Source organism: Triticum aestivum, chromosome 1A, assembly GCF_018294505.1.
Source record: "Triticum aestivum cultivar Chinese Spring chromosome 1A, IWGSC CS RefSeq v2.1, whole genome shotgun sequence".
NCBI classification, from domain to species: domain Eukaryota; kingdom Viridiplantae; phylum Streptophyta; class Magnoliopsida; order Poales; family Poaceae; genus Triticum; species Triticum aestivum.
This window is the reverse complement of record NC_057794.1, coordinates 539,200,415-539,225,679: the sequence shown is the minus strand read 5'-3', so window position 1 is coordinate 539,225,679 and position 25,265 is coordinate 539,200,415. Positions and strand designations below refer to the sequence as shown.

The 25,265-nt window shown below is 46.9% G+C and overlaps 2 protein-coding genes across 2 annotated transcripts; one reads left to right on the top strand and one right to left on the bottom strand.

Annotated features, from left to right (window-relative positions):
• Positions 1 to 669: 669 nt before the first annotated feature.
• On the top strand, positions 670 to 4,864 carry LOC123064570 (uncharacterized). Its single transcript, XM_044488030.1, has 10 exons — positions 670 to 954; positions 1,021 to 1,216; positions 1,313 to 1,473; positions 1,595 to 1,740; positions 2,167 to 2,229; positions 2,319 to 2,411; positions 2,860 to 3,021; positions 3,110 to 3,216; positions 4,006 to 4,154; positions 4,233 to 4,864. The coding sequence occupies exons 1-10, from the start codon at positions 837 to 839 to the stop codon at positions 4,493 to 4,495; spliced, it is 1,458 nt and encodes a 485-aa protein (XP_044343965.1). The 5' UTR covers positions 670 to 836; the 3' UTR covers positions 4,496 to 4,864.
• Positions 4,865 to 9,381: 4,517 nt separating this feature from the next.
• On the bottom strand, positions 9,382 to 12,088 carry LOC123064559 (lipoprotein NlpI). The gene is made up of 8 exons (XM_044488020.1): positions 11,709 to 12,088; positions 11,517 to 11,583; positions 11,371 to 11,410; positions 11,129 to 11,261; positions 10,398 to 10,469; positions 10,224 to 10,304; positions 9,705 to 9,766; positions 9,382 to 9,609 (listed from the first exon to the last, which is right to left on the bottom strand). Exons 1-8 carry the CDS (start codon positions 11,976 to 11,978, stop codon positions 9,540 to 9,542), a joined length of 795 nt encoding a protein of 264 aa, XP_044343955.1. The 5' UTR covers positions 11,979 to 12,088; the 3' UTR covers positions 9,382 to 9,539.
• Positions 12,089 to 25,265: the final 13,177 nt, after the last annotated feature.

Below are 25,265 nucleotides of genomic sequence, written 5' to 3'. Positions count from 1 at the left end.
GCTGCACTGGTCATGCAACCAAACAACATCAGCTGCCTTGCATCAGTGGGCAGTGGCTCATGATGAGCCCCCCTCCCCTAGTCTGCTTGTCCTCGCAATGTCAATGAGATGTACAGTTGCAACACCGGCGACACTCTCGTAGCAGCGCTCTTGCACGGTCAGGTGCCCTGACTTTTGAGTATCATCCCTCATTTGCAACATTTGTTCAATTCTTCTGGTGACTTCTTCCATAAGCCGCTCCCCTCCCCTTCCAGAAGCACATGGTTCCCTACTCAGGGAGGATGTGACTTACGAGAAGAAGGCAAAGCAAAAGAAGAAAAAAAGGTCCTGGCTGCATTCGACTCGCACGAACAACGTTGTTTCAAAGCCAAATGGTCAGCCGTGGCCTGGACATTGAATTTCATTTTGACATGGTCCGAATTCTTGGATGATTTATTTTACTTTGTTGCATTGCTGAATTGTGATAAACTTCTGCTATATATGGTCGACGTGCATGGATTCGAGGGTTTGACATAAAAAGTGTGTCTGTCCGGCTAAACTTTTGAGGGGCTGCCGTGCCAATGGTCTTGCAAAGGCTTGTCCATTGGTATTTAGAGGACCAAATTTGCCAAATCGGACTATAGATGCAGCTCTTCTCCCTCCTTGGAGAAGCAGCCTTCAGAAGAGAAGAGGTGACTTAGGAGAGAAGGCAAAATAAAAATAAACGGACAGACTTGCCGACTCCCACGGACAGCGTTGTTTCAAAGCCAACACACACGCTCCTCTCCTACTTGATTTCTCCCGCCTCCCTTTCCCCCCAGAAAAATCCCCAAATCCACCACTTCACCGCCGACGCCATGCCGCCGCCGGCGCCGCGCCGTCTCCTCCTCCTCCCCCTACTCGCCGTCCTCCTCGGCGGCACCGCCAGCGCCTTCTCCATCCCCGCCGCCGCCGCCGCCGCCGCCGAGCTAACAGGTAAGCTCTGTGCCTCGCACCCCGCCCCCCAAATCCCCCTAAACCCTAACCCTAACCGTCTCGCAGTCGCCTCGCACCCGGCGGCCTCCCTCCGCCTCCCGCCGGCGGAACCCCTCGCCGGGGACGGCCGCGGCCCCTTCTGCACGCGCGTCCACCTCCGCGGCCGCGCCTCCCGCTTCCGCGACCCGTCCCGCTTCTTCCACGCCCTGCGGCTCCGCGCCAACGCCTCCCGCCCCGACGCCCTCGAGCTCTGCTTTCACCGGTAAGCGAGAATCAGGAACTCAAACCCTACCTTCATTTCTTCTTCTCGTGCGTGCTTGCACTTCTCGGCCTGATTTTGTGGTGGTGCTGTTTGTAGAAATGCCACGATTGGTCCGTGCAAGTGCGCCGCGTCGCAGTGGCACAAGGTGCCCAAGAGCGGGCTCTGGGCGCAGTCCCTCTCGCCGTACGACCACCGGATCCTCGACTTCCGGATGCCCGCGGACCCTTCGAGATCCGTTGTGGTGTCCACGGAGGAAGGTGTGTGGTTCTCGTTCTTCTTTGCATTTCCGTGGTTTTGCTTGTTGTATGTGCACCTTGATGGCAACTGTTTCGCGCGATATTGATTTGGGGATTGGTGCTTTTGTGTTTGTCTCTGCAGAGTTCTTGCTCCACAGGGTGGTGTTCCTGGTGTTGGGGATGGTGCTGATGGCTCTGGCGCACACGCTTAGCCAGTCACTGGTGTTCTACTATGGTGGCGCCATGACGATCGGCATTTTCCTTGTGCTGCTGATTATACTCTTTCAGGTAAGCTCTTCCTCTATGCCCTGTTCTCTGTAGAGTGCCACTTAATCTCATAACTAGAGATAACTAGCATTGGTGGATGAGTCAGTTTTCATAATGGTTGAGTGAAGTTCTCTTATTCTCTGTACTTCACAATACCAGTTGGGCCATGATAATTAGAGTAGCATATATGGCACTATTGGACAGACTCCTGCAAGAACATGTGCTTTCCTTCAGCTCGGTGGAGATTATCTCCCTCCTTTTCTTTCCCTGTTCATTTGTTTTTCCTGAATGTATTCACATGCTTTGTGCTGTTTATGATGCCTAATTTCCCAGAAGTCATGCTTGGTTTGTAAAGTCTTTTGGTCTGCTACTTGGTTAGGCAGGCACTTTCCGAGTTGTTATTTTTGTTTCTCACTACCTGCCTCTTTTTGGTATATCTTCTTTCAGGGAATGAAGCTTTTGCCTACTGGCAGAAAGAGTTCGCTTGCTATTTTCGCGTACTCTTCAGTTGTGAGTATTCATTTGACCATTGAGAAAGTTCTCTTCTCTAATTTCATTTTCACACTGTTGGACATCATGATAATTTCTCAAAACAACAGGTTGGCATGACAACATATTTTCTGCACTATTTGTCGGGACTGCTGCGTTCAATTCTTGTGGAAATGGGAATCGCTGAAGACATGCATAATCCTGTATGTAAGTTCTCCATCCAGGAATAGTGTCATCTATGGTTCGTTGTGCTTGTTTAATTTCCACCTACATTTACATTGCCACTTATTTAAGGCATAGCAATTTAAATTGCCCCATGACTTTGACTTTCTTGAGGCTTATATTTTCTCTGTTTTTTCTTGATAGATCACTATGAAGTATAAACTGTACTACCGAATTACAGTTTACGATTCTTCTCAATATGTTACAAATGCTTGTCTCTTTGAGTTCCTGTTGTCTAATAGCCGGGTTCTACTATATTGCCCTAGAAAGGGATTGTTAATGTTTTTACATTGTTATACCAGTCTCTTTAAGTTGTAGTACCATATATAGGCATTATCAATGTTTTACCATCATTATTCTGTTCGAGTTTCATTTCGATCATTGCTCTATTGACAATTTGACATAAGAACATGTAAAATACATTTGCAGCTAGGTATATTCCTTCTCGTTTGCGTCATCCTAGCTGGAGCCTGGTTTGGTTTCTGGGGTGTCCGTAAACTTGTTCTAACGGAAGAAGGATCTGTTGATGCTGGCGTGGCCTATTTCGTCGAGTGGGCTATCTTGATTGTTTCTGCTGTCTTGATCCTCCAGGTATTTTTTTGTAACGTCGGCTGTTTGCTGACTATTCTACTAGTTATCACTTCACTGACTGGCAGTTTTGCGTCTTCAATTCCTGTAGAGTTCTCTGGACTATCTCCTTGCATTTGCAGCTTTAGTCTTTTGCATAATCATCAAGACAGTTTCAAGGATTGAAGGGATGCCACGACTTATACGCCATTTATCAAGGTATGAATTATGGCGTAGTATATCCTATTATTATTGTATATGCCCCTTTGTGGAGTATAATCTAAAGTTGAATACGAACTTGCTAATTACAGGCTTACAGCCTTTTGTTATTCATGGTTTTAACTTCTAAACCTACGTAATATCGCTAAGCAGAAGCTGGTATAGTGGTATACTCCTGCTCATCAGTAGTGTTAATTGTTAATATTAGTATCTCTAGGTATGTAATTTATTGTTGTTATAAGAGCACACAGTTGAAGTATATTGCCCACTTATGCTCATGGTTCTAGTCTTTCGGGTGAACCAGCTGGTTTATGTAACTCAGTGTGGTGGTGGTATCAGCCAGGAGCAAGCTAGCAAGCTCCTGGGTCTAGACATGGCCAACACAGTTTTAACAGAAGCAATTGGGGCCCACTTACAAAAAAAACTATACCATTCAGATAAAACTACTTCCACAAAAAGAATGCTAGGAACGGAGGAATGAAGCAGTAGAAATTGGATATGGAATGGAATTTTAATGATCATGGGAACGATGTGGCAGGGATATTGACCATGCCACCCAATATCACTAATGAATTGACCTGGGGGATAAAGTGGACAGTATCAATAGTCCGAGGTTGCAATTCAAATGGTTTAATAGGTCAGGTTTGAAAGTGGCCCTTTTCCGTTTGATTAACATTCTTGTCAGTTGTCACGACAAGAAATATTTGCATCTCCTGGAAAGTCACAACTAACTAGAATGAATATATCTTTCCTTGCAAAAAAGGGGACTGAATGAATATCTTTATGCAGTGGAGTTTCCAAGGGAATCACACGTGGCCTCTCCCATTATGAAGATTTGGGAGGGTATTCCAACACGAATGGAACTCACCAAGATGGGTTCAGCAAGCTTCATGGTGAATACCTGAAACATACACCAAGAAGAAATTCACCTCTTTCAGGTTTGCCATCCTTCTGTCGCATGATTCCCCAAGTTCACTATTGTTGTCTTAGCGTACCACTTGATTTTACTTCTCCAGGCTCACAGAAGAAAACAACGTCACAAGTTCTTGATAGGGACAGCTACTATTCGACCTACCACACTACCCCAGAGAGGAGAAAGTTTACGAAAGAGGAATACGAAGCATTCACCAAAGAAGAGACAAGAAAGGGTATGCAACAGTTACTCTCCTCGCCGGATTTCAACAGGTGGGCGCTTGCCAATGCGGACAGGATATCAGTGACTCCAGCAGGACGCAGCAGCAGCAGCCAGGAGCGACATCGTTTCTTTGGACTGTTTTAAGTTGTGTATGATTGCCAGGTCTTCGCTCCTGATGTCTTGACTCTTGACTCTTGAGTGCTTGCAGCAACAGGTGTGGTTCAGTGATTCTACGAAGGATAGCATAGGGTAGCAGCTGAATGTTACCGTGTTTTTAGTGGCAACAGTCTTACAGCCTAGTACGTATTAGGTTAACTATTTTTGTGTGGTCAGTTCCAGCATCTTGCTATGTTTTGTGTGCTCAGTAACACCAAGTTCTGATTTGCAGTCTGCAGACATGTGAGTCTGGGAAAGATTCTTAAGTCTTCCCATGCTGGCAAACTTGATTGAGGTTGTTATTTAGGTTGTAAATGTAGTAAAAAAATTATGGCTCTCATAGTTGAATGTGGACAACAGAAAAAATATTTCCTTCTCCCTTTTATCGAAAAGATAAACTAGTTCCAGTGATGCACGTAAGTTAACCAGCAACTTGTGACTTTGTGTTGCTTAAGGCCCTGTTAGGCAACCCCGGAGGGGCCCTTCAGTGACTCTGAAAATTTGAATTGGATGCTGCTCCGCTCTAGAGCGGAGTTGGAGCGGGGAGAGAGTGCGAACAAGCTCTAATTGTATGATGAATGAAATAGGTTGGTAATTGCTTTCGAAGCCCAAGCTCATGAAGTAGTATAACCGAAAAAAATGGCAAACAAATAAAAAAATCTGATTTTTTTTGGCACGAAAGATGCTTTAGTAGTTTGAGTGTTCTAGGCTTAAAATTTTGTCAAAAAGGAAATTACGAGTCCTCTGTGATGGTCGTAAACAAAAAGGAAAACAAAATTGGCTCTACAGAAAGCTTTGAAAATAAACATAAAAAAATTGGCTCTACAAAAAAACTTTTAAGAATAGACATTTCAGAGCTGGTGAAATTGTACACGCACCTAAAAAACTCAGCATCTTCGAAGCAATTTTTTGCCGAAATGTTTTGATTAGTTTTTCTATTTTCTGAATTTACCGTGCATGCCTGAAATGTTCCGACCTTATCCCAACCATGGTTGTTTGAAGGTTGGTTTTAGAAGGGATGTATTACAAAGCAGTCTTATGCGTGAAGCAACTGCTATTGGCATATACTTAGCTGAAGTGTATGTCACCCGCATTAATAAATACAGTACATAAGCATCCAAATCTGTTGTCATTCCATTCAAATGAAGCAATTCTATAGCAATTCCTGATATTGCAATCTGAATGTTCCATCTTCAACTTGGCCAAGATCTCCAGCTTCGCCTGATTAGAGCACAATCGGAGGATCCGATCGTTCACCCCAACTCGCCCCATAAACTTTGTAGTACTTCATCATTGTAACCCATATCTGATATAATCCCATACAAGTAGAAGTATGGTTGTTACTCACGTAGCGGGGCCTGGACCTGGGTAAAATTAGTGTTCCGCGTCAATTCTTAATGGAAGGAGACATCCCGCTGTCATATAAATTATGTGCGACTTCAGCATTGTTGTTAGGTACATTACGAGAAACACCTCTTGACAACATGTGTGCATGACGCACACATAATGCACGTGCAATGCGGACTACAAGAAGGCACAACCATATTGCGAATCAACCTGTGGTTGAGTTGGTTAGGTGGACAGTGGTATCCCCAATCCATCAGGGTTGAAATCCTGGTGCTCGCATTATTCCTGGATTTATTTCAGGATTTCCGGCGATGCGCTTTCAGTGGGAGGAGACGTTCCCGTCGACGACGAGGCGCCTACGGTGACTTCGTAAATCTCAAGATGATATGCCGGCTCAGTCTCTCGGAGATGCTCATAGGGGTAGGGTGTGCGTGTGTGCGTTCATAGGGGTGAGTGTATGCGCGTGTATATGAGCGCTTGTGTCTATACTGATGCTCAAAAAAAAGAAGGCACATCCATATTTACTCTGTTGGTGTAAAGCTCTGAGAAAGGAGTCCATATCTGGTGCTACGGTTCATCATATGATACCGTGATACTGTACTGTAAGGTGTGTTGGATTTGGAATGGAGGGACAGGATGGCACAGCCTTACCTCCCATTGGCAAATTTGCAATGTACACCATTGGTCATTCTGTAATTTAGGAACAGATCCATCCTCCTGTGTGCTGCCGCCCCTTCGATTCGATGCATGGTAGAACAAAAACCAAAAAGTAGTTCTAGGGTTTTCATAGTACATGCTCAGTCGCCGGCGACAGCTGTGCCGCTCGCAGCGGTCGGAGCTTGACCCGCGTCCTCCTATTGTGGTACTACCTCCATTGGTGGTCCAAGACCAGCCAGATTTCTACTCCATGTTTGCCCGCGTCCCTTTCGCAGGGAACTGCCACGCAGATCGGAGGAGTCGAACTCTGTTTGGGCAGTCCATCCTCTGCTCTGTGTTCGTCCAAAAAATTAATTTTAGAATATACTCCCTCCGTCCCATAATGTAAGATGTTTTCTGACACTACACTAATATCAAAAAATGTCTTACATTATGGGACAGAGGGAGTATAAGATTGTCTCGTGAATGTTTTCCCACAATGTAGCCCTTGCTAAGTAGGAGCCTACCACGAATTACTCTGGGAGGCCTTTATTTGCCAATGAATTCATACTAGGAATTAGGAAATAGGTCCCCCAGATGTGCTGTTTTGGTAACTGAGAATCTGCAAGTCAAAAAGAATCCCGATCTCAGTCATCCTCTCATCGGTATGATTTTTGTGCTATTCCTTTTTTTCTCCTATAAGATCTATCGATCGTTGTTGGCCATTGATTTGCAGATATGTAATTGCCAAGATAGTCAAGCTTAACTTTTTTTTTTGCATGTTCCAGCAGTGTTACCAACTGATATTCTGCATAAATGTTTGCATATTTCCTTTGCACCAAGCAGTCCATTATGGAGCCGATAGAGAGTATTGGTCAGAGCATAGGATCCACTACTCCACTTGCGCTTGAAGATGATGCCAATAGCAGTTTCACAGTAAATACTCTACTGCATTGCATAATTGTGTATTCCCTATGTAAAGAAATATAAGAGCATTTAGATCACTAAAATGCTTTTATATTTCTTTACGGAGGGAGTATATATTTTGCTGTATCAAAACTTACCTAATGTTTAAACAGATGGAAGATTGCAAGGTAGAACATTTACCTGCATACTTGAAGAAGAACAAAGAAATAATACCTTGGGCAGCATTGTTACATATGAGAAACATCACAGCCCTTGAGTGATATTAAAATTCTATGGCCCTGTAAGAAGACAAGACATGATTACACAACAAACATGTGTTGCGGTCACCAAAACATAAGAAGCATTATAACATTTCATGAATAGATGCTTTGAACATGACAAAGCATACACATAGGTTATCTTTTCTGTTCTATGATCTGACATTGGTTACTGGATAAACGATCATTGATAGACACTCGTATTTGGCCTCAAGGTTTACTAATCAATAATGATATTTCGAATTCAACATAGAGCCAACCAGGAAATGACTTGTTCTCTTTATCAGCTCATAAGAATAAGTGATACTTGACTCCTGTCCCTGGAATGCACAACTGAAAAAAGTGCGAAGGATGATAATATAATACAAATTCCCTGCATGTATAATGTCAAATATTTAGTACTAATGTAATTGGCACTTCACAAAAAAAACAATAATAAAATGTCAACTTATTCTTCCGATGCGGCTACATTGTTTTGTACTGAATCTGCTATTTGCTAGTTTTAACGCCTCACAGACTGATCAGTAAGGTTCATTACCTAGAACTTTAGTTATTATGCATCTTGTTTGACGAGTTTATATATGCTCTTATGCTTTATTTATCTACTCAACCTTCAGGCTTACAGTATTAGTCTACTGAATGTGCTTAATGACTTTCTGATAGCATGTGAAATTATGCTGCTGTGTTGACAATTTACTTACAGGATTTCATGTCGTTCCATACTTGTGCAAGCCTACTCTATCATACATTTATACTTGTACTGTTTTTAATTACAACTGGTTTACTTACATTTTGGTGAATAATGTTCTCTTCTCAAGTCAAGAGGTTGTTAACAATACTGTTTGATTTTGTGCAAGAGCCCATGATCTGAAAAATGAGCTTGTCAGCATATGATTTTGAATGCTCTGATGAGATATTGACAATAGCAGCATTTCTATCTGTTCACGTTATGACTTGTGTGTAGGTGTGCTTTGGTGCCCGCCACTGGATGGCGTCCTAGAAGAATGAGAATAGATGAAATGATTCATGTCCTGGAAAATTTATGTTCTCTGTATTTGTCGTGTGATCATAGTGCTCATGCTTTCAGTATTAGTTAGCAATGCAAACGGATGGCGATATATTTTCTTCTGCATGTACATATGGAGCACCTCATTTTGGAAGGATTAAGCATGTCTGCATTCCATCTCTTTTTCGTGTGCCAATTAATCTGAATCTGTACAAAAAGACAAACTCTATACAAGCACTTGGCTACTTGCAATGTCCTCCAAATGATGTAGTGTATGTTTGCTTAACAAAGGCGCTCTTAGTTTGAGACAAATTGGATCGCCGGATGGGGTCTTCTGGACCTGTTGGTGAGAAATTGAGAACAAGGGGGAGCTGGAGGAGAGAGGTGAAGGTCTATAGTGATTTTGTGAGGACATAATTTTTTTAGGGGCCAAGACGTAAATGTACAAGGGGGCATATGTAAATGTGGAAGTGAGTTGATCCAGCCCGTCCACCCAGATCGAACACACCAGGTGGTCCAGTAGCAGCGTATCATGTGATGGGCTGTATCACTGGATATTTTCCCCTCTGAGAAAAATCAAGGTAATGATTCTTATGTTCAGTTAGTTCGGTTAACCATCGATTTCTTTGGAATTTACCAAATGAACCGAATTTAAAATGGTTTAGTAACTCTCATACCATACTGATAACGATAAACAAAAGTAACCAATAATTTCGGCTCCATTTGGTAATTTTCGGTTTCGGTTCGGTTTTGATATGCATAGCCTTAGCACCGAGTGCCTTCTCTGTAAGCTGCTGCCTATTTGCTGGCTCCAACGTAATCCATGACAATGATTAAGATCATTTTTGTTTCTAGATCCCTATCCCTCCAGAGTCCAGTTGCGGCACTGACAATGAACCACTGCAAGGGAAGCCATGTAATCACCAGACCTATTCCAAGAAGTACAATGTTAGCGAAATGTGCCTCAGCTGTCACTTAGTGTGTCTGTACTCTGAACCAGGTGTAAGGGAAATGAAAGCAAGACCTTGATCCATAAGGTGTCTTGCATGCAGCAACAATATGCGATTTTGCCAAGTCTGCGTCCTTCTGTTCCATAAGCAACGAAAATAATAAATCATTTGATTATTAGGACGTAGAGAGTTCATGGTATGGTAAGTCCATAACCATGGATAAGAGATCATGAAATTTCATAAAATGATACGTCATCCTGGTTACAAGATGTGTAAACTGTTCCAGTTCTAACACAAAATTACAAGCTGCAAGAAAATAATCTGATGAGTTACGTGTTGATGTGGATTTTTTGCTTTCTGCGGTGATGTGTTGATCAGAATTTATTCCTGCAATCTATGGACTTAAGTGGGTGCAATGAGGAAGATGATTGTACAAAATAAAGATGTATAGATGTTATTCTACAAAGAAACAGCACACGGTTTTGAAATAGCAGCTTGCCGCAGATTAGCTCAGATACAACTATTACAAAATCCGTAAATGGCCTAAATAAGAACACAAGTGTCAACACAGAGATTGTTCAATTAATCTGTACCTGAGATTCATAGTAAAGTCCAGCATATAATGATGCATAGAAGAGTTCACCACCAGGACTAGTAGAAAAGTTTGAAGCTAACTGGAGGCATGGAAACCATAAAAAAGTTAACGTTCTGCGGAAGTACATAAGGACACGGATCAGATATATACATTGTAGCTCAAATAAGCTCACCTTTTCAGGGTCCCCACCATCTTTGAACAAGGCATAAGCTTCACGCATCACAGGTCTTCGATCCAAACCGACCTGAAAATTGAAATTCAGAATGAGTTACCATTTGATCATCAGCGGTCAGCATTTTGTACATGGTGGTGCCTGCAGCCCCTTTTTGTTTGGGGTTGTTGCATAGAGTACCAAAAAGTTCTACATGTCGGACACAGTTATGTCCCATGTCCATACCAAATTTGGTTCACACAACAAATCACACACACATGTGTAATTCAGTGTTTCTGCACTATGCTTGTTTGCTATTCCCTCCGTAAACTAATGTAAGAACATTTAGATCACTACTCCCTCCGTCCGGAAATACTTGTCATCAAAATAAATAAAACGGGATGTATCTAGATGTATTTTAGTTCTAGATACATCCCTTTTTGTCTGTTTTGATGACAAGTATTTTCGGACGGAGGGAGTACTTTAGTATTCTAAATGCTCTTATATTAGTTTACAGAGGGAGTACTTTGTTTGTTGATAAACGTTGCACTGTTTCATATCAATCTTCAGTTAGTCGATTAACATATGCAGCACTTAAATTTGCAGGTCGGTTGTCAGCCCATCTTAGGCTGACGCCAAAGTTCTTGAACTACGCACTAACAACAAAATTTTGCATCTTGCCTCAAAGACATTAGCTATATATACATGGCATAACTGATTTTTTTTTTACAGTATAAAGAGAAGAGAATTGCCTCCAAGAAGCGCTTCCTTGCTTCCTCCACCCCATACAGCTGAGCTTCACACAGGAAACACCATATCGACTCCTCGGTGTCATTGGGGTTGGCAGCAACATCCAGCCTGAACTGCTCGGCGGCCTCCTCGAACCTATGCCAAGTTGCCAACGTCCAAAAACCGAAAAGAAAACTGAAACTTGACGGCAGATAGTATATTTGCCAATGTCAGTGGGCCTAATTTACTCATAGGGATTATGCACCTGTCGAGGTAATACAGCGACAGTCCCCTCTGCCAGAGATCTGAAAACACCCACACAAACACGGTCATGGCTGCAGCTGGTGATCTCTTCTTCCTTCAACGGAACTGAGAACAAGCTAGCGTGGATTAGGAGGAGCACGTACGTACATGCTTTCTGCCGCGGATCCAGCTCGATCGCGCGATCGAACTCCGCCACTGACCCAGCCACGTCTCCCTGGAACGCACCGGAAGAAGATTAGGCGAGGGAGGGGAGGGGATCCTCTGTAGTTTTTTTTTGTTGTTGCGTGGAAACAAAGTGGGGAAGAGGCGTGGAAGCATGCTTATATTTGACGGTCTGACCTGCTGGAAGAGCTGCATACCTCGCCGGACGGCAAGGGGCGCGGCAGCTGCACCGGCCGCACCGGCCGCACCGCCGGAGAGGAAGTCCCAGATGCCAGCGGCCGCCGGCAGGAGGAGCCTGCGCGGCACCCCGGGCGTGGCCGCCGGCGGGTGTGGCGAGCGGTGCGGTTTGGGGGGTGCCAACGGCTGGGCCCAGCGGACGTGGCCGCAGGCTCCGGTGGCCGGCTGGAAGGAGGCCGGAGAACGGAGGAAGGAAGAAGTGGATGCCATTTTGGAATTTGATGAATGGAGGCTAGGCAGTCCGACGACAGGAAAGACGGGAACGAAGCAGAGGCAGACGTCTTCGGGTGGAGAGTGGATGGAAGCTAGCGAGTGCACGTTGACACGATAAGCCTCCCGTCGTTTTACCCGTTGAGAAACGGTGCCCGTGCGAACGAAGATGGTTACAAGGACAGTGTTATCCTTCTCTCATTGGAGTTTAAGTCTTAAATTTCACACTGGTGTTCGTATTGTTCTTAAATTTATTTTAGGCTTTCAGCGATGTTCGTATAGCAGGAGGAGTCGTTTCCATCGACTGCGAGATGCTTGTGATGACTTTGTAAAATCTAAGATACCATGCCAGCTCAGTCTCTCAGAGATGCTCATAAAGGTAAAATGTGTATGTGCGTCCATAAAGGTGAGTGTATACTCGCGTATGTGAGCTACTTCGATTGCATTGTGTTCCAAAGAAAAAAAAAGATACAATGGCTGTTAGAAGGAGGCGGGGCTGCATCAGTTAATTTGGATTGGAAGGAATAGTAGTTTCAACTACTGCCAAAATATTTTTGATCTCAATTCAGTTAATATCTTCAAAGATATTATATATATTGCATTTTCAGCAATAGAGCTGAGAGTTGCGTGAGTGTGGAATAGATAGTATCTTTTCTTTTGCATTTTGAAGCATTTTACACACGCAAAGGCCAAATGCACCCAAAAAGTTAGACAACCTATATGAAACTTTTTTTGAAAACCAGAAACTTCTTTTCAAAACATCAGTGAACATTCTTCGAAGTGTTCTAATCATTTTCCTATGTCTTCATGACCGATTCTAAAGGTTATCGATCCACCCACGATAGTATTTTCGAATAATTTTGAAAGATGTTAAAGCATTTTTAAAAATTTATTTAGTAGTCAGATCATTTCACATTTGATTTGCATATGCCCACATTTATATACATAAACAACACGCCTTTTTAGTTGCCTAGACATAAGTTCATACAAATACAAACAATTGTTTATCGTTTGGAATTAAGAAATATAGATTACCTACAATATCTCAATCTAATACAAACATAAGCCTGCAAATCGAACTAACATCGTAATTCAACATAAATGTCGAAGTAGCATCGGTTCACAACCTATAGTTTCCCTTACACCGCTTGCAACCGCTTGACCATCCATCGCCCACCTTGCATCCGGCGTGAAGCTCTTCCCCGAGGATTGGTCGGAGATGCAAGCCGTTGTTTATATCAAGACAGTGACGCAGTCCGTCCTTCATGGCCAGGATCCTTAGTACATCTCGTAGCTTACATAAGCGTCTTTGGCTGCGTAATGGAGTCGTGTTTCAGAAAGTGGCTTCCACTCTCAGAAATTGTGGAGTACCTATGGAAACGCAGTTTTCATGTCGGCGTACGAGCAGTATATGATGGACGCTGCCAGGTCTGAGGTCATCCATGGGGTCTCTCTTCTCGTCGCTTTTGATCCGAAACTGCTTTTTGATGTCCACATGATACTCATGTGGAATTTCGATCTATTTATATCCAAGCACACTCCTGTAATTCCTGGTGTCCACGCTAGCGAAAGTTATCACTTTGTGCTGCAGGAAATGATTGAGGGTGCGACACTACTCCTTGGCCTGCACAAGTGGTAGACAAGGACGTGCTCAAGAATGCATAGTTGTAAGACGATGATCCCTTGTCACTCTAGAGGATGCCTATGTGTGTACTCAAGGTCGAGGCCCACAAACTTATACCTCCTGGAGCCACTGCTCGTACATGGCGATGGTCTTTTCCACCGTCTCAGGTTCGTTCCTATACACCACCTCCAGCGTGGTGGTTCCATGGGCATGTACATGGTGCATCTCCATTGTCTCTTTCCCGCTGTCCATGGAAGCAAGGAGGGACGAGCATATGGCTGGTGGTTGGAGTGTACAAAAAAAGTGTGTGTGTGTGTGTGCACGCGCGCGCGCGTGTGTGTGTGAGAGAGAGAGAGAGATCTGGAAGAAGACATGCCTTGGTGATGGGGTGGATACTCCGCATAGGAGATTTTGCAACTGCTCATGGCAGTTCCTGGAACATCTTCGAACAATTGAAGAAACCGATAGAGGCAGGTGACGTCGATCGTCGATCTAGTTGCGTGAAGGTACCGAAAACCGTCAATAGCCTCGGTAGGGTGAAGAATGTGACTAGAAATACCAAAGGGGATCACTCACGGGTTCTTACCTACGTTCAGGCCCTCATTGTCGAGGTAATACCATAGTCATGCTTTGATTTAATTGAGGCCTTGTTCGGTGAGGGAGTCCTGGACTAAGGGGTCCTCGGGTGTCCGGCCTATTAGCCATGGGCCGGACTGATGGGCTGTGAAGATACAAAGACCGAAGACTGCACCCGTGTCCGGATGGGACTCTCCTTGGCGTGGAAGGTAAGCTTGGCGACCAAATATGTAGATTCCTTTCTTTGTAACCGACCTTGTGTAACCCTAGATCCTCCCGGTGTCTATATAAACCGGAGTACTTAGTTCGGAGGATAGACATTATCATAACCATACAAGCTAGGCCTCTAGGGTTTAGCCATTACGATCTCGTGGTAGATCAACTCTTGTAATACTCATATTCATCAAGATCAATCAAGCAGGACGTAGGGTATTACCTCCATAGAGAGGGCCTGAACCTGGGTAAAACATTGTGTCCCCTGTCTCCTGTTACCATCGACCTTAGACGCACAGTTCGGGACCCCCTACCCGAGATCCACCAGTTTTGACACCGACATTGGTGCTTTCATTGAGAGTTCCATTGTGCTATCGCCAAAAGGTTTGATGGCCCCTTCAATCGTCAATAATGACGCTGTCCAAGGAGAAACTTTCCTTCCCGGACAAATCTTTGTGTTCGGCGGCTTCACACTGCGGGCCAATTCGTTTGGCTATCTGGAGCAGATCGAAAGCTACGCCCTGGCCATCAGGTCAGATTTGGGAGCTTGAACTACGTTGCGGACATCCATGGAGACTTGATCTTCCCCGGATTCGAGACCGCGACTACCACTCCTGGTCACCCCGAGAGACATGGCCTAAATCTGTCATCGGACTGCATCCAGGAGACAGCTCCCATAACCGCTCCGGCCTTAGATTCGGAGTAGACTGCGCCATCCAAGGAAGGGAAGCTTAACCCCGCCACGGAGGCCACAGATTCCCCGGCGTTGGAGCCGCACATAGACTTGATCTCACACGATACCTGTGCCACCGGAACTACGGACTCGTCTCCGGCCGTAAGTTCCGAACCATGTGAGCCCGCGGACGCCGAACTTGATCGTTTATCGATCTTTGAATTCAGCGCCGCAGACATCTTCCAGCACTTGCCAAAGGCGACATGCTAAACTCATTAAAAAACCTGTCCTTGACGGAGGACTCACAACCGAACTCTATCCGGTCCGAACTAGGGGCTGACGGTGGAGAATTTTGCTTCCCATCCGCCACCCACTTCATAGTCACGGTCGAGGATTTGACCGACACACTTGATTACGACTCCGAGGACATCGACGGTATGGACGGCGATGCCGGAGAAGAAGAGGCCCAGAACCCGCCGGTCACCGGACCTGGACGGCCACTGAGGGAATCCTGGATTAGGGGGTCCTCGGACAGCCGGACTATATCCTTTGGCCGGACTGTTGGACTATGAAGATACAAGATTGAAGACTTCGTCCCGTGTTCGGGTGGGACTCTCCATTGCGTGGAAGGCAAGCTTGGAGATTCGGATATGTAGATCTCCTCCCTTGTAACCGACTCTGTGTAACCCTAGCCCCCTTCGGTGTCTATATAAACCAGAGGGTTTAGTCCGTAGGACGACAACAATCATAATCATAGGCTAGCTTCTAGGGTTTAGCCTCTACGATCTCGTGGTAGATCAACTCTTGTAATACTCATATCATCAAGATCAATCAAGCAGGAAGTAGGGTATTACCTCCATCGTGAGGGCCCGAACCTGGGTAAACATTGTGTCCCCTGCCTCCTGTTACCATCCGCCTTAGACGCACAGTTCGGGACCCCCTACCCGAGATCCGCCGGTTTTGTCACCGACATTGGTGCTTTCATTGAGAGTTCCACTGTGTCATCACCACAAGGCTTGATGGCTCCTTCGATCATCGACAACGGTGAGTCTAGGCTGAGGTTTTTCTCCCAGGGCAGATCTTTGTATTCGGCGGCTTCGTACTGCGTGCCAACTCGCTTGGCCATCTGAAGCAGATCGATAGCTACGCCCCTGGCCATCAGGTCATGTTTGGAAGCTTGAACTATACCGCCAACATCCGCGGAGACTTGATCTTCGACGGATTTGAGCCCATGTCAGGTGCGCCGCACAGTCGCGACGAGCATGACTTAGCTCTGCCGCCGGACGGTGTTTGGGAGATCACACCTGTGGCTACTCCGGCCCTCGATCTGGAGCAGATCGTGCCGTCCGAGGACGGGTGGATGGACCCCGCCACGGAGGCCGCACACCAAGCGGCGATAGAGCCGAATACTAACTTCACCTCCTGTGAGACCTGTGTTGCCGGATCCTCGGATTCGTCCCCGGCCACGGGCTCCGAACCGCCTGCGTCCGTGCCTATCGAATCTAATTGGGCACCGATCATGGAGTTTACCTCCGCGGATATATTTCAGCACTCACCCTTGGGCGACATGCTAAATTCATTGAGGTCTCTCTCCTTGTCAGGAGACCCTTGGCCGAACTATGCCCGGCTTGAGTGGGAAGCGGACGACGAAGAAATTCATTCCCCACCCACCACCCACTTAATAGCCGCTGTTGATGACCTAACCGACATGCTTGATTTCGACTCCGAAGACATCGACGGTATGGACGACGATGCTGGAGAGGAACAGGAACCACCGCCCACAGGGCGCTGGACATCCACTTCATCACACGATATATACATGGTGGATACACCCAAATAAAACAATGATGAGGAACGGAAGGATGCAAAGGAGGATAATTCCCTCGAGAAGCAACCAAGGCAACGACGCAGGCGCCGCTCCAAATCCTGCCTCGGCAAAAACAGCGATAACAGCGCAAGAAAGAATAATACCCCGGTCGACTCCAAAGCAAACGACGACCACATGGACCCAACGATAGAGCAGGATGAACCAGCGAACAACGAACATAGAACGGAGCCACTGTCCGATCACGGCGACGCCGAGGGTAAAGCTCATCGACCTGTCTCCGGAGAGGAGAACAGTCCAGACGATGATGCACACATCATCCCGGAAAGGAACTTGGAGCAAGAGGACCTCCATAGAAGGCTTATCGTCACCGCGAGGAGTCTGAAGAAGTAGAAGCAAAGGCTTAAGGCCGCGCAAAATACACTCAACAGTATATGGAACAAAGTGCTCGACACCGAAGAAAAGTACGGGGGCAGCCGCCACACAAAGAGCTATCCAAAGCGCAAGCTGCTGCCCGAATTCGATGACAAGGCCTTAGAGCCTATAAAGCCGAAAAATAAAACGGCCGATCAGCCAGATCGACCACCCCGTGGCCGCGATAGGGCGGCTAACGATGTCACACATAAGTCGGCACACGATTTACGTGAGGACTTGCACCAAAAAGCCGGTATCCATCTACGGATCTAGGAAGCACGCTCCGACGCAAAATCAAAATCAAACACTACAACCGTCAGAATGCCATGACACATCCAAATACAGGGGTGCCGCGCACCTCCTATGCTTCACCGATGAGGTTCTGGATCATGAATTCCCAGAAGGATTCAAACCCGTGAACATAGAGGCATACGACGGAACAACAAACCCCGGGGTCTGGATTGAGGACTTTATCCTTCATATCCACATGGCTCGCGGAGATGATCTCTACGCCATCAAATACTTGCCCCTCAAGTTGAAACGACCAGCTCGGCACTGGCTGAAAAGCCTTCCCGAAAACTTAATTGGAAGTTGGGAAGAGCTTGAAGATGCTTTAAGGCTAATTTTCAAGGGACCTATGTCCGACCTCCGGATGCAGACGATTTAAGTCATATAATTCAACAGCCCGGAGAGTCAGCCTGAAAGCTTTGGAACAGATTCCTCACTAAGAAGAGTCAAATTGTTGACTGCCCGAACGCCGAAGCCTTAGCGGCTTTCAAACACAGTGTCTGGGACGAATGGCTCGCCAGACACTTCGGCTAGGAAAAACCGAGGACAATGGCAGCCCTAACAAGCCTTATGACCCGCTTTTGCGCAGGCGAAGACAGCTGGCTGGCCCGTATCGGCACCAGCGACCCAGACATATCTGAAGTCAGGGATGGCAATGGAAAACCATGACACAATAAAAGCAAGCGTCGAAACAATGAAGACAGCCCAGAAAACACGGCGGTAAATGCCGGATTCAGGGGCTCTCGACCCGGTCAATGGAAAAAAGCCATTCAAAGGCAGCAGAGATGGACCATCTAGCCTAAACAAGATTCTAGATAGATTATGTCAGATTCATGGCACCTCCGACAAACCGGCAAATCACACCAACAGAGAATGCTGGGTCTTCAAGTAGGCCGGCAAGCTAAACGCCGAACACAAGGGGAGGGAGACACCAAGCGAAGACGAGGATGAGCCTCACCAGCCGAACACTGGGGGACAGAAAAAATTGTCAAAACAGTGAACATGATTCACGTAACGAAGAGGAGGAGCAAACGCGCACTCCGAGACGTATGCACTGTGGAGCCCGTCACCCCCAAGTTCAACCCTTGGTCGGCCTGCCCGATCACTTTCGATTGCAGGGATCACCCGACTAGTATCCTGCATGGAGGATTGGCTGCCTTGGTACTGGACCCAATAATTGACGGATACCATCTCATCGAGTCCTTATGGACGGCGGCAGTAGTCTTAATCTGATATATCAGGACACAGTCCGCAAAATGGGGATAGACCCGACAAGAATCAGCCAAAGCAATACTACCTTTAAAGGAGTAATACCAGGCCCAGAGGCCTGCTGCACGGGCTCTCTAGTACTAGAGGTTGTATCCGGTTCTCCCGACAACTTCTGAAGTGAAAAGTTAACCTTCGACATCGCTCCATTCTGAAGCGGCTATCAAGCACTACTCGGAAGAACGGCCTTCGCTCGTTTTAGTGCAATACTGCATTACGCTTATCTTAAGCTTAAGATGCCTGGTTCACGTGGCATCATCATAGTTAGCGGAAACACAGAACATTCCTTACTTGCGGAAGAACGTGTGGCGGCTTTAGCAGCTGAACACCGAACGCCCTCTTCAACTAGAAGAAACGATAGGTTGTCAAGACCGCGGACACGGCTAGACGAGTCCGACGCACAACTAGCTGTAACAGCTCAGACAAACCCAAGACTAGGTTGATGGATATACCCCCATAGGTGGTGCTAGGGGCTTCCCACATGTAAAAGGACTACAGTTCAGCTTGATCTTATTTAGATTGAATTTTAAAGGTTTATTAAGAATAACCAATTTTTCGCATGAAAACTTTCACCTGGGCTTTTCTCTCTTACAGATGATCATCGTGCTACACCCTTCCAGGATATGGCACAATGGAGATACAGGCGCAGACGTGCAGCAGTGCCCCGTTCAAAGGTTTCTTTTTAGATTAAGACCCTGTGTAAACCTTTTTTACTGTCTCTTGTTGCTTCACCCCTCAGGATACTCAACATAACCAAGAGGGATGCTGGCGTTATTGACATTTTGTCACACCAGACTAATGCACGTACCTGGAAATTCAGGGCTTATTATCGAGAGAGTTACTCAGCCCAATATACATTGTAAAGACCAAATACCTTAGGGAGTGTTCGGCGTCGCGAGTTTGGCCTTAAATGCATCCGCTCCGAATCATGTCTTTGGTCAATAGTTGGGTTTGCTTGGCTCCCGTGTTTTGCTACCTTACGTTCCGCTCTATCGGCTAAGGTGGCACCGGGAGAACTACTGCGATTGTGCCCTGGTTCATCTGGATGAGCACCTCAGTAGAGAAAGCCGAAAACTAACTGTCATGATAAAGCGCGAGACTGGTCAACCACTCAAGGACTCAGCGGAATCTTCGCGATTCCTCCGCATTAACAAAGGACCGGTTTCCCAGTCATGTATGTACGCGCACCACATTCGGATAAGCGCGGAAGTACCAGGGGCTATATAGTAGCCCCACTGTCAAACTCCTATGGCTAAGTGAAAGTGTTAAAGCAATATAGTCCGATTGCCTTGTTCGCCCCGCTATCACCTCCTTAATGGACCAAGACATTGGATCAAGTGTGAATACGCGCTTTTCCGAACACCCCCGCATTATATGCGTGGGGGCTGAAGCCGACGACTGCAAACTTTCAGGTTATATACATACATAAAACGGCCGCACAAGAGGCATCATAATACTTTCAGGCAAAAGTATAAACACAGCCTTTTATAAGCCAAATAGCATTGTTTTTACAAATTGGGATACATGTCACTCGAACATGATACTCTTCGAGCACTGAGCCTCTATTAGACGAGCGCCTTCTAGGACTTCTTCAAAATAGTGCTCGAACAAGACCTGGCCTACGGTTGGACCCCGGGTTGCAATAGCGGTGGCATCCATCTCTGCCCAGTATGTCTTAACACGGGCAAGAGCCATCCGCGCACCCTCTATGCACGCCGACCTCTTTACGGTGTTGATATGCGGCACAACACCAAGGAATCTTTGCACTAAACCAAAATAACTATTCGGCCTTGGTCCTTCCGGCCAAAGATGATCCACGACAGACCTCATGGCAAGCCCGGACAACCTATGGAGCTCAGCCCACTCGGCCATTTGCTCATTTAACAGCAGCGGACGCGTTGGAGCACTGAACTGCGACCAGAACAACTTTTCCACTTCGTGATTGTCGGTGTCAAAACTGGCGGATCTCGGGTAGGGGGTCTCGAACTATGCGTCTAAGGCAGATGGTTACAGGAGGCAGGGAACACAATGTTTTACCCAGGTTCGGGTCCTCTTGATGGAGGTAAAACCCTACGTCCTGCTTGATTAATATTGATGATATGGGTAGTACAAGAGTAGATCTACCACGAGATCGGAGAGGCTAAACCCTAGAATCTAGCCTATGGTATGATTGTATGTTGTCCTACGGACTAAAACCCTCCGGTTTATACAGACACCAGAGAGGTTAGGGTTACACAAGGTCGGTTACAAAGGAGGAGATATACATATCCGTATTGCCTAGCTTGCCTTCCACGCCAAGTAGAGTCCCATCCGGACACGAGACAAAGTCTTCAATCCTGTATCTTCATAGTCTAACAGTCCGGCCAATGGAGATAGTCCGGTTGTCCGGAGACCCCCTAATCCAGGACTCCCACAGTAGCCCCTGAACCAAGCTTTCAATGACGATGAGTCCGGCACGCAGTATTGTCTTCGGCATTGCAAGGCGGGTTCCTCCTCCAAATATACCATGGAAGAATTTGAATATAAGGATAGTGTCCGACCCTGCAAAATAAGTTCCACATACCACCGTAGAGAGAATAATATTTCCACAAATCCAATTTGCTGACTTGTTTTGGCAACACGACATTACGTCATGGCTCGGTGATTATTCGAACCGTTTCCTTTAACTAGCCCCGCACATAACGCGAGGCAGTTTTTTGACACGTCTTGTCAAAGCAGAGATCGTGTCCCCCCTAATTATGGGATTCTAATCAATACGGTCGTGGGTAACCCAACCGTGTCTAGGACTCCTAGATTATAGGCAAGTCCCAAACGGCTACGGAGAGGACGCTTGATATTCACCCTCTTTATAAAGGGACAAGGCTTTTACTTTTTCCCCTCCCGTGCTCAATCGAATCCTTCCCCCGCCTCGAGTTCTAACACCCAAAGCCCAGGTCAGGTGCTTCGGACCTTCAATCATGTCCGGATCTAGCCTTCAAGGCCGGTGGATGCCCTCCTCTATTACGGAAGAGGATATCAAGAAGTTGAGGGAGGCTAGATACCTAACCGCCGAGGTTTCGCATCGGCTGCCTGCCCAAGGGCAGGTCGTCCCTACTCCTGAACCCAACGAGAACATTGTGTTCATCTCCCACTTCCTCCAAGGTCTAGGCCTCACCCTGGATCCCTTTGTTAGGGGTTTGATGTTCTATTACGGGCTAGATTTCCATGATCTAGCCCCGGACTCCTTTCTCCACATCTCGACATTTATTATCGTGTGTGAGGCCTTCCTCCGCATTACCCCTCACTTCGGCCTGTGGCTCAAGACCTTTGACGTGAAGCCGAAGATGGTCGGCAGTATGCAGCGTGCGGAGGCGCATTAATAAGCAAGATAGCAGGAGCTCCGTGGCCCAAAGGATACTTTCCAGAGGTGTCCGGATTATGGCAAGAGGAGTGGTTTTACATCACAGCTCCCAGAAGTGCCAAGTGGGCGGCTGCCCCTGCTTTTCGCTCGGGCCCTCCACCACAACTGATGTCATGGATTAGCAGAGGACTGAGCTGGGGTCCAGCCAAGGACGTGCCTATACTGCAGAGCCGCATTCGCGATCTCTTTGAAGGAGATTTTAGTCTGGTTACGGTGGCACAAGTCATGCTGGTTCATCGAGTCCAGCCTTGCAAACGCTGGCCCCTCCGCATGTGGGAGTTCAACCCAGAAGGGCCGCGTACTGTTTAGAATTTCCTCGGCCCGACGCGCGAGGAGATGTACAAATCATTCTTCAGACCCCAAATAGAGTGTCTGGATACTACCGAGGACGTGGGCCTGAGCAGCAACCGTACCGCCGACCAAGTAAGTAATCCTTTAGCCGAACACACCGTCTTTTATTTACCATGACATCATTCTAAGAAGTCACTCTTTGACCAGGACTGGTTAACAAAGGCGAAGATGATTCGGTGTTCGGCCCCCCTTCCTGAGGGTTTGGAGAATCCGGTACTGGAAAAGATGCTCGAGCTAGCACCCTGCCCGGAGCCCTCAAAGGAAGATAAAGGGGGGAATAATGAGGTCGAAAGCGGCCCCCCATCGCTACCAATTCCAACCGAGGGAATGAGCACCTCCGTGAAGGAGGATAACCAAGGAGAAGAATCCGACCTTCTCTCGCTTCGGGGAAGGAAGAGGACAACCTCTAAAGATCCGGAAACCAAGGCTTCCAAACGGGAGAAGAAGTCTCCACTAGAGGGTCCTGCCTTGGAGGGTGCTTTTGCCGCACAAAGTCCGCGCGAGGATCAGCCCTCCAACGAGTTATAAGTAATAAGAAAGTACTTTAATAATGGAGATATACTACCTTACCTCTAAGGAAAATAACCGAAGCGTTTATCTTGCAGTTCGAATCTTAGCCCTTCTCAGCAGAGCTCATCTTCAGGGGATCTTCTTCTGGAGATGATGGAGAGCGAAACGCCTCCCCCGGACTCCCCCTCTCAAGAAGCGGGCGACCTTGAAGTGTCATCGCGGAGGGCCTCTCCGGATCCGGTGAGGCCAGAAGATAATCCTATAGTCACCCGAAGTCCCCAGCGTCCGGCTCTTGAAGAGAGCAAACAAAAGAGTCCGACACCGTCTGGTATGCGGTCGGACGTACTGAGGGAGCTGTTGGAGCGAGCGACCATCTCAGAAGAACACCATACGTTGATGGGAACAGTGATGGAAAGAATTTCGTCCGCCGAAAGCGGATTGCATGGAGCCTTTATGAGTCTACTAACGGGCTTTAAGGTACGTGAAACGATATACTTTTTGATAGTATGGCACATTTTTAGGTGTGCCCTGTGTAGATAGTAGCCCCTGAGACCATGGTCGTCGTCGAGAACGGCAGCGAACAGAGGATCGTAGTCCCAGGTAATAATCATACCGCTTTATGTGCAGGTGATGGGAGCTCCGGTGGCTGGCCGGACTAATGAGTTTGCCGAACTAAAGCGGCAACTGGATGCGGCAGATGCCGACATCGAGCTTGTTAACAAGCGGCTTGACGAGGCACAGGGTAAGTAATGTTTTTCTGGTTAACATCACATAGTAAGAGCAACATGATGCCAGTATCTTTAATATGTTGTGACTGCAGACGGAGCTACCACCACGGAGACCCTTCGGGCGGAACTTGCCCGAGCCAAGGAACAAGCAAGAGTTAGTAATGCGGCTGCTTTGAAGGCGGCCGGAGAGTTAAGAGCCGAGAAGGCCGCGCATTGCAAAAGCAAAGAGAAGATGGCCAAGATGGCCTTAGAATTAAAAGACACTGCCGACCGTTGCCAGTTCCTTGAAAAAGGAGAACCGAGTGAAGGCAGCGGACCTTGAAAAGGCCACAATGGTGACCAAAGACACTTGCTCTGCTATGAGGGCAAAGACGGAGGAGCTGCGTGAAGCCGGGGATATTGCGGCTGGGAAGCCCTTTCTGCTGCAGAGGAAGTTTGGAGATCTGCGGTATGCCCCTCTGGATCGGCTGTGGAGTTTGGCAGACGCATATATGGACTTGGCGGCAAGCGCTGTCGATGCGGTCGAATACTTCCGAGATCAGGCAGATCATGAAGTGGACAAGCTGTTCTGGTCGCAATTTAACGTTCCAGAGCGTCCGCTTCCCTTGACTGATCAACTAGCCGAATGTGCCGAACTTAATAGGTTGTCCGGACTTGCCATGAGGTCCGTCGTAGATCATTTGTGGCCGGAGAAGCCGAAGCCGAACAACTATTTCAGCTTAGTGCAGCAGTTCCTTGGTGCGGTGCCGCGCATCAATGCGATGAAGAGGTCGGCATGCATAGAAGGCTCGTGGATGGCCTTTGCCCGTGTCAAGGCATACTGGGGGAGATGGATGCTACCACTGTTGCGGCACAAGGTTCGGCCATAGGCCGAGTAGCTGCCGAGCACTATTTTGAAGAGGTTCTTGAGGGTGCTCGTTTGATAGAGTCCCAGTGCTCGAAGAATATTATGTTTGAGTGACATGTATTCCCATTGTAAGCACAATGTTTTTATGAAATGTAGTAAGGCCATATTTATACTTTTGCCGGAAAGTAGTATGATGCCTCCTGTGCGGCCGTTTATGTATATATGTATATAACCCGAAAGATTGCAGTCGTCGGCTTCAACCCCCACGCATATAATGTGGAGGTGTTCACAAAAAACGCGTGTTCACACTTAACCCAACGTCTTGGTCCTATTAAGGAGGTGATAGCGCAGCGGACGAGGCAACCGGACTATGATGCTTTAGCACTTTCACTTAGCCATAGGAGTTTGACGGTGGGGCTACTATATAGCCCTTGGTGGCTCTGCACTCTCCCAAACTCGGGGTGCGTATATGCCTGGCCGAGAAACAGCCCTTCGTTAAAGTGGAGGAATTCTAACATTCCGATAGGTCATTGAGTGGTTGACCAGTCTCGTGCTATATCATGACAGTCAGT

Excerpts from the sequence above, each read along its gene's own strand:
- LOC123064559 (XM_044488020.1), bottom strand. The coding sequence starts at position 11,978 with ATGGCATCCACTTCTTCCTTCCTCCGTTCTCCGGCCTCCTTCCAGCCG. Across the intron at positions 11,411-11,516 it reads GGATCCGCGGCAGAAAGCAT|ATCTCTGGCAGAGGGGACTG; the intron begins GTACGTACGTGC and ends GGGTGTTTTCAG. Across the intron at positions 10,470-11,128 it reads CAAGGAAGCGCTTCTTGGAG|GTCGGTTTGGATCGAAGACC; the intron begins GCAATTCTCTTC and ends TTCAATTTTCAG.
- LOC123064570 (XM_044488030.1), top strand. The coding sequence starts at position 837 with ATGCCGCCGCCGGCGCCGCGCCGTCTCCTCCTCCTCCCCCTACTCGCC. Across the intron at positions 1,741-2,166 it reads TGCTGATTATACTCTTTCAG|GGAATGAAGCTTTTGCCTAC; the intron begins GTAAGCTCTTCC and ends ATCTTCTTTCAG. Across the intron at positions 4,155-4,232 it reads AAGAAATTCACCTCTTTCAG|GCTCACAGAAGAAAACAACG; the intron begins GTTTGCCATCCT and ends TTACTTCTCCAG.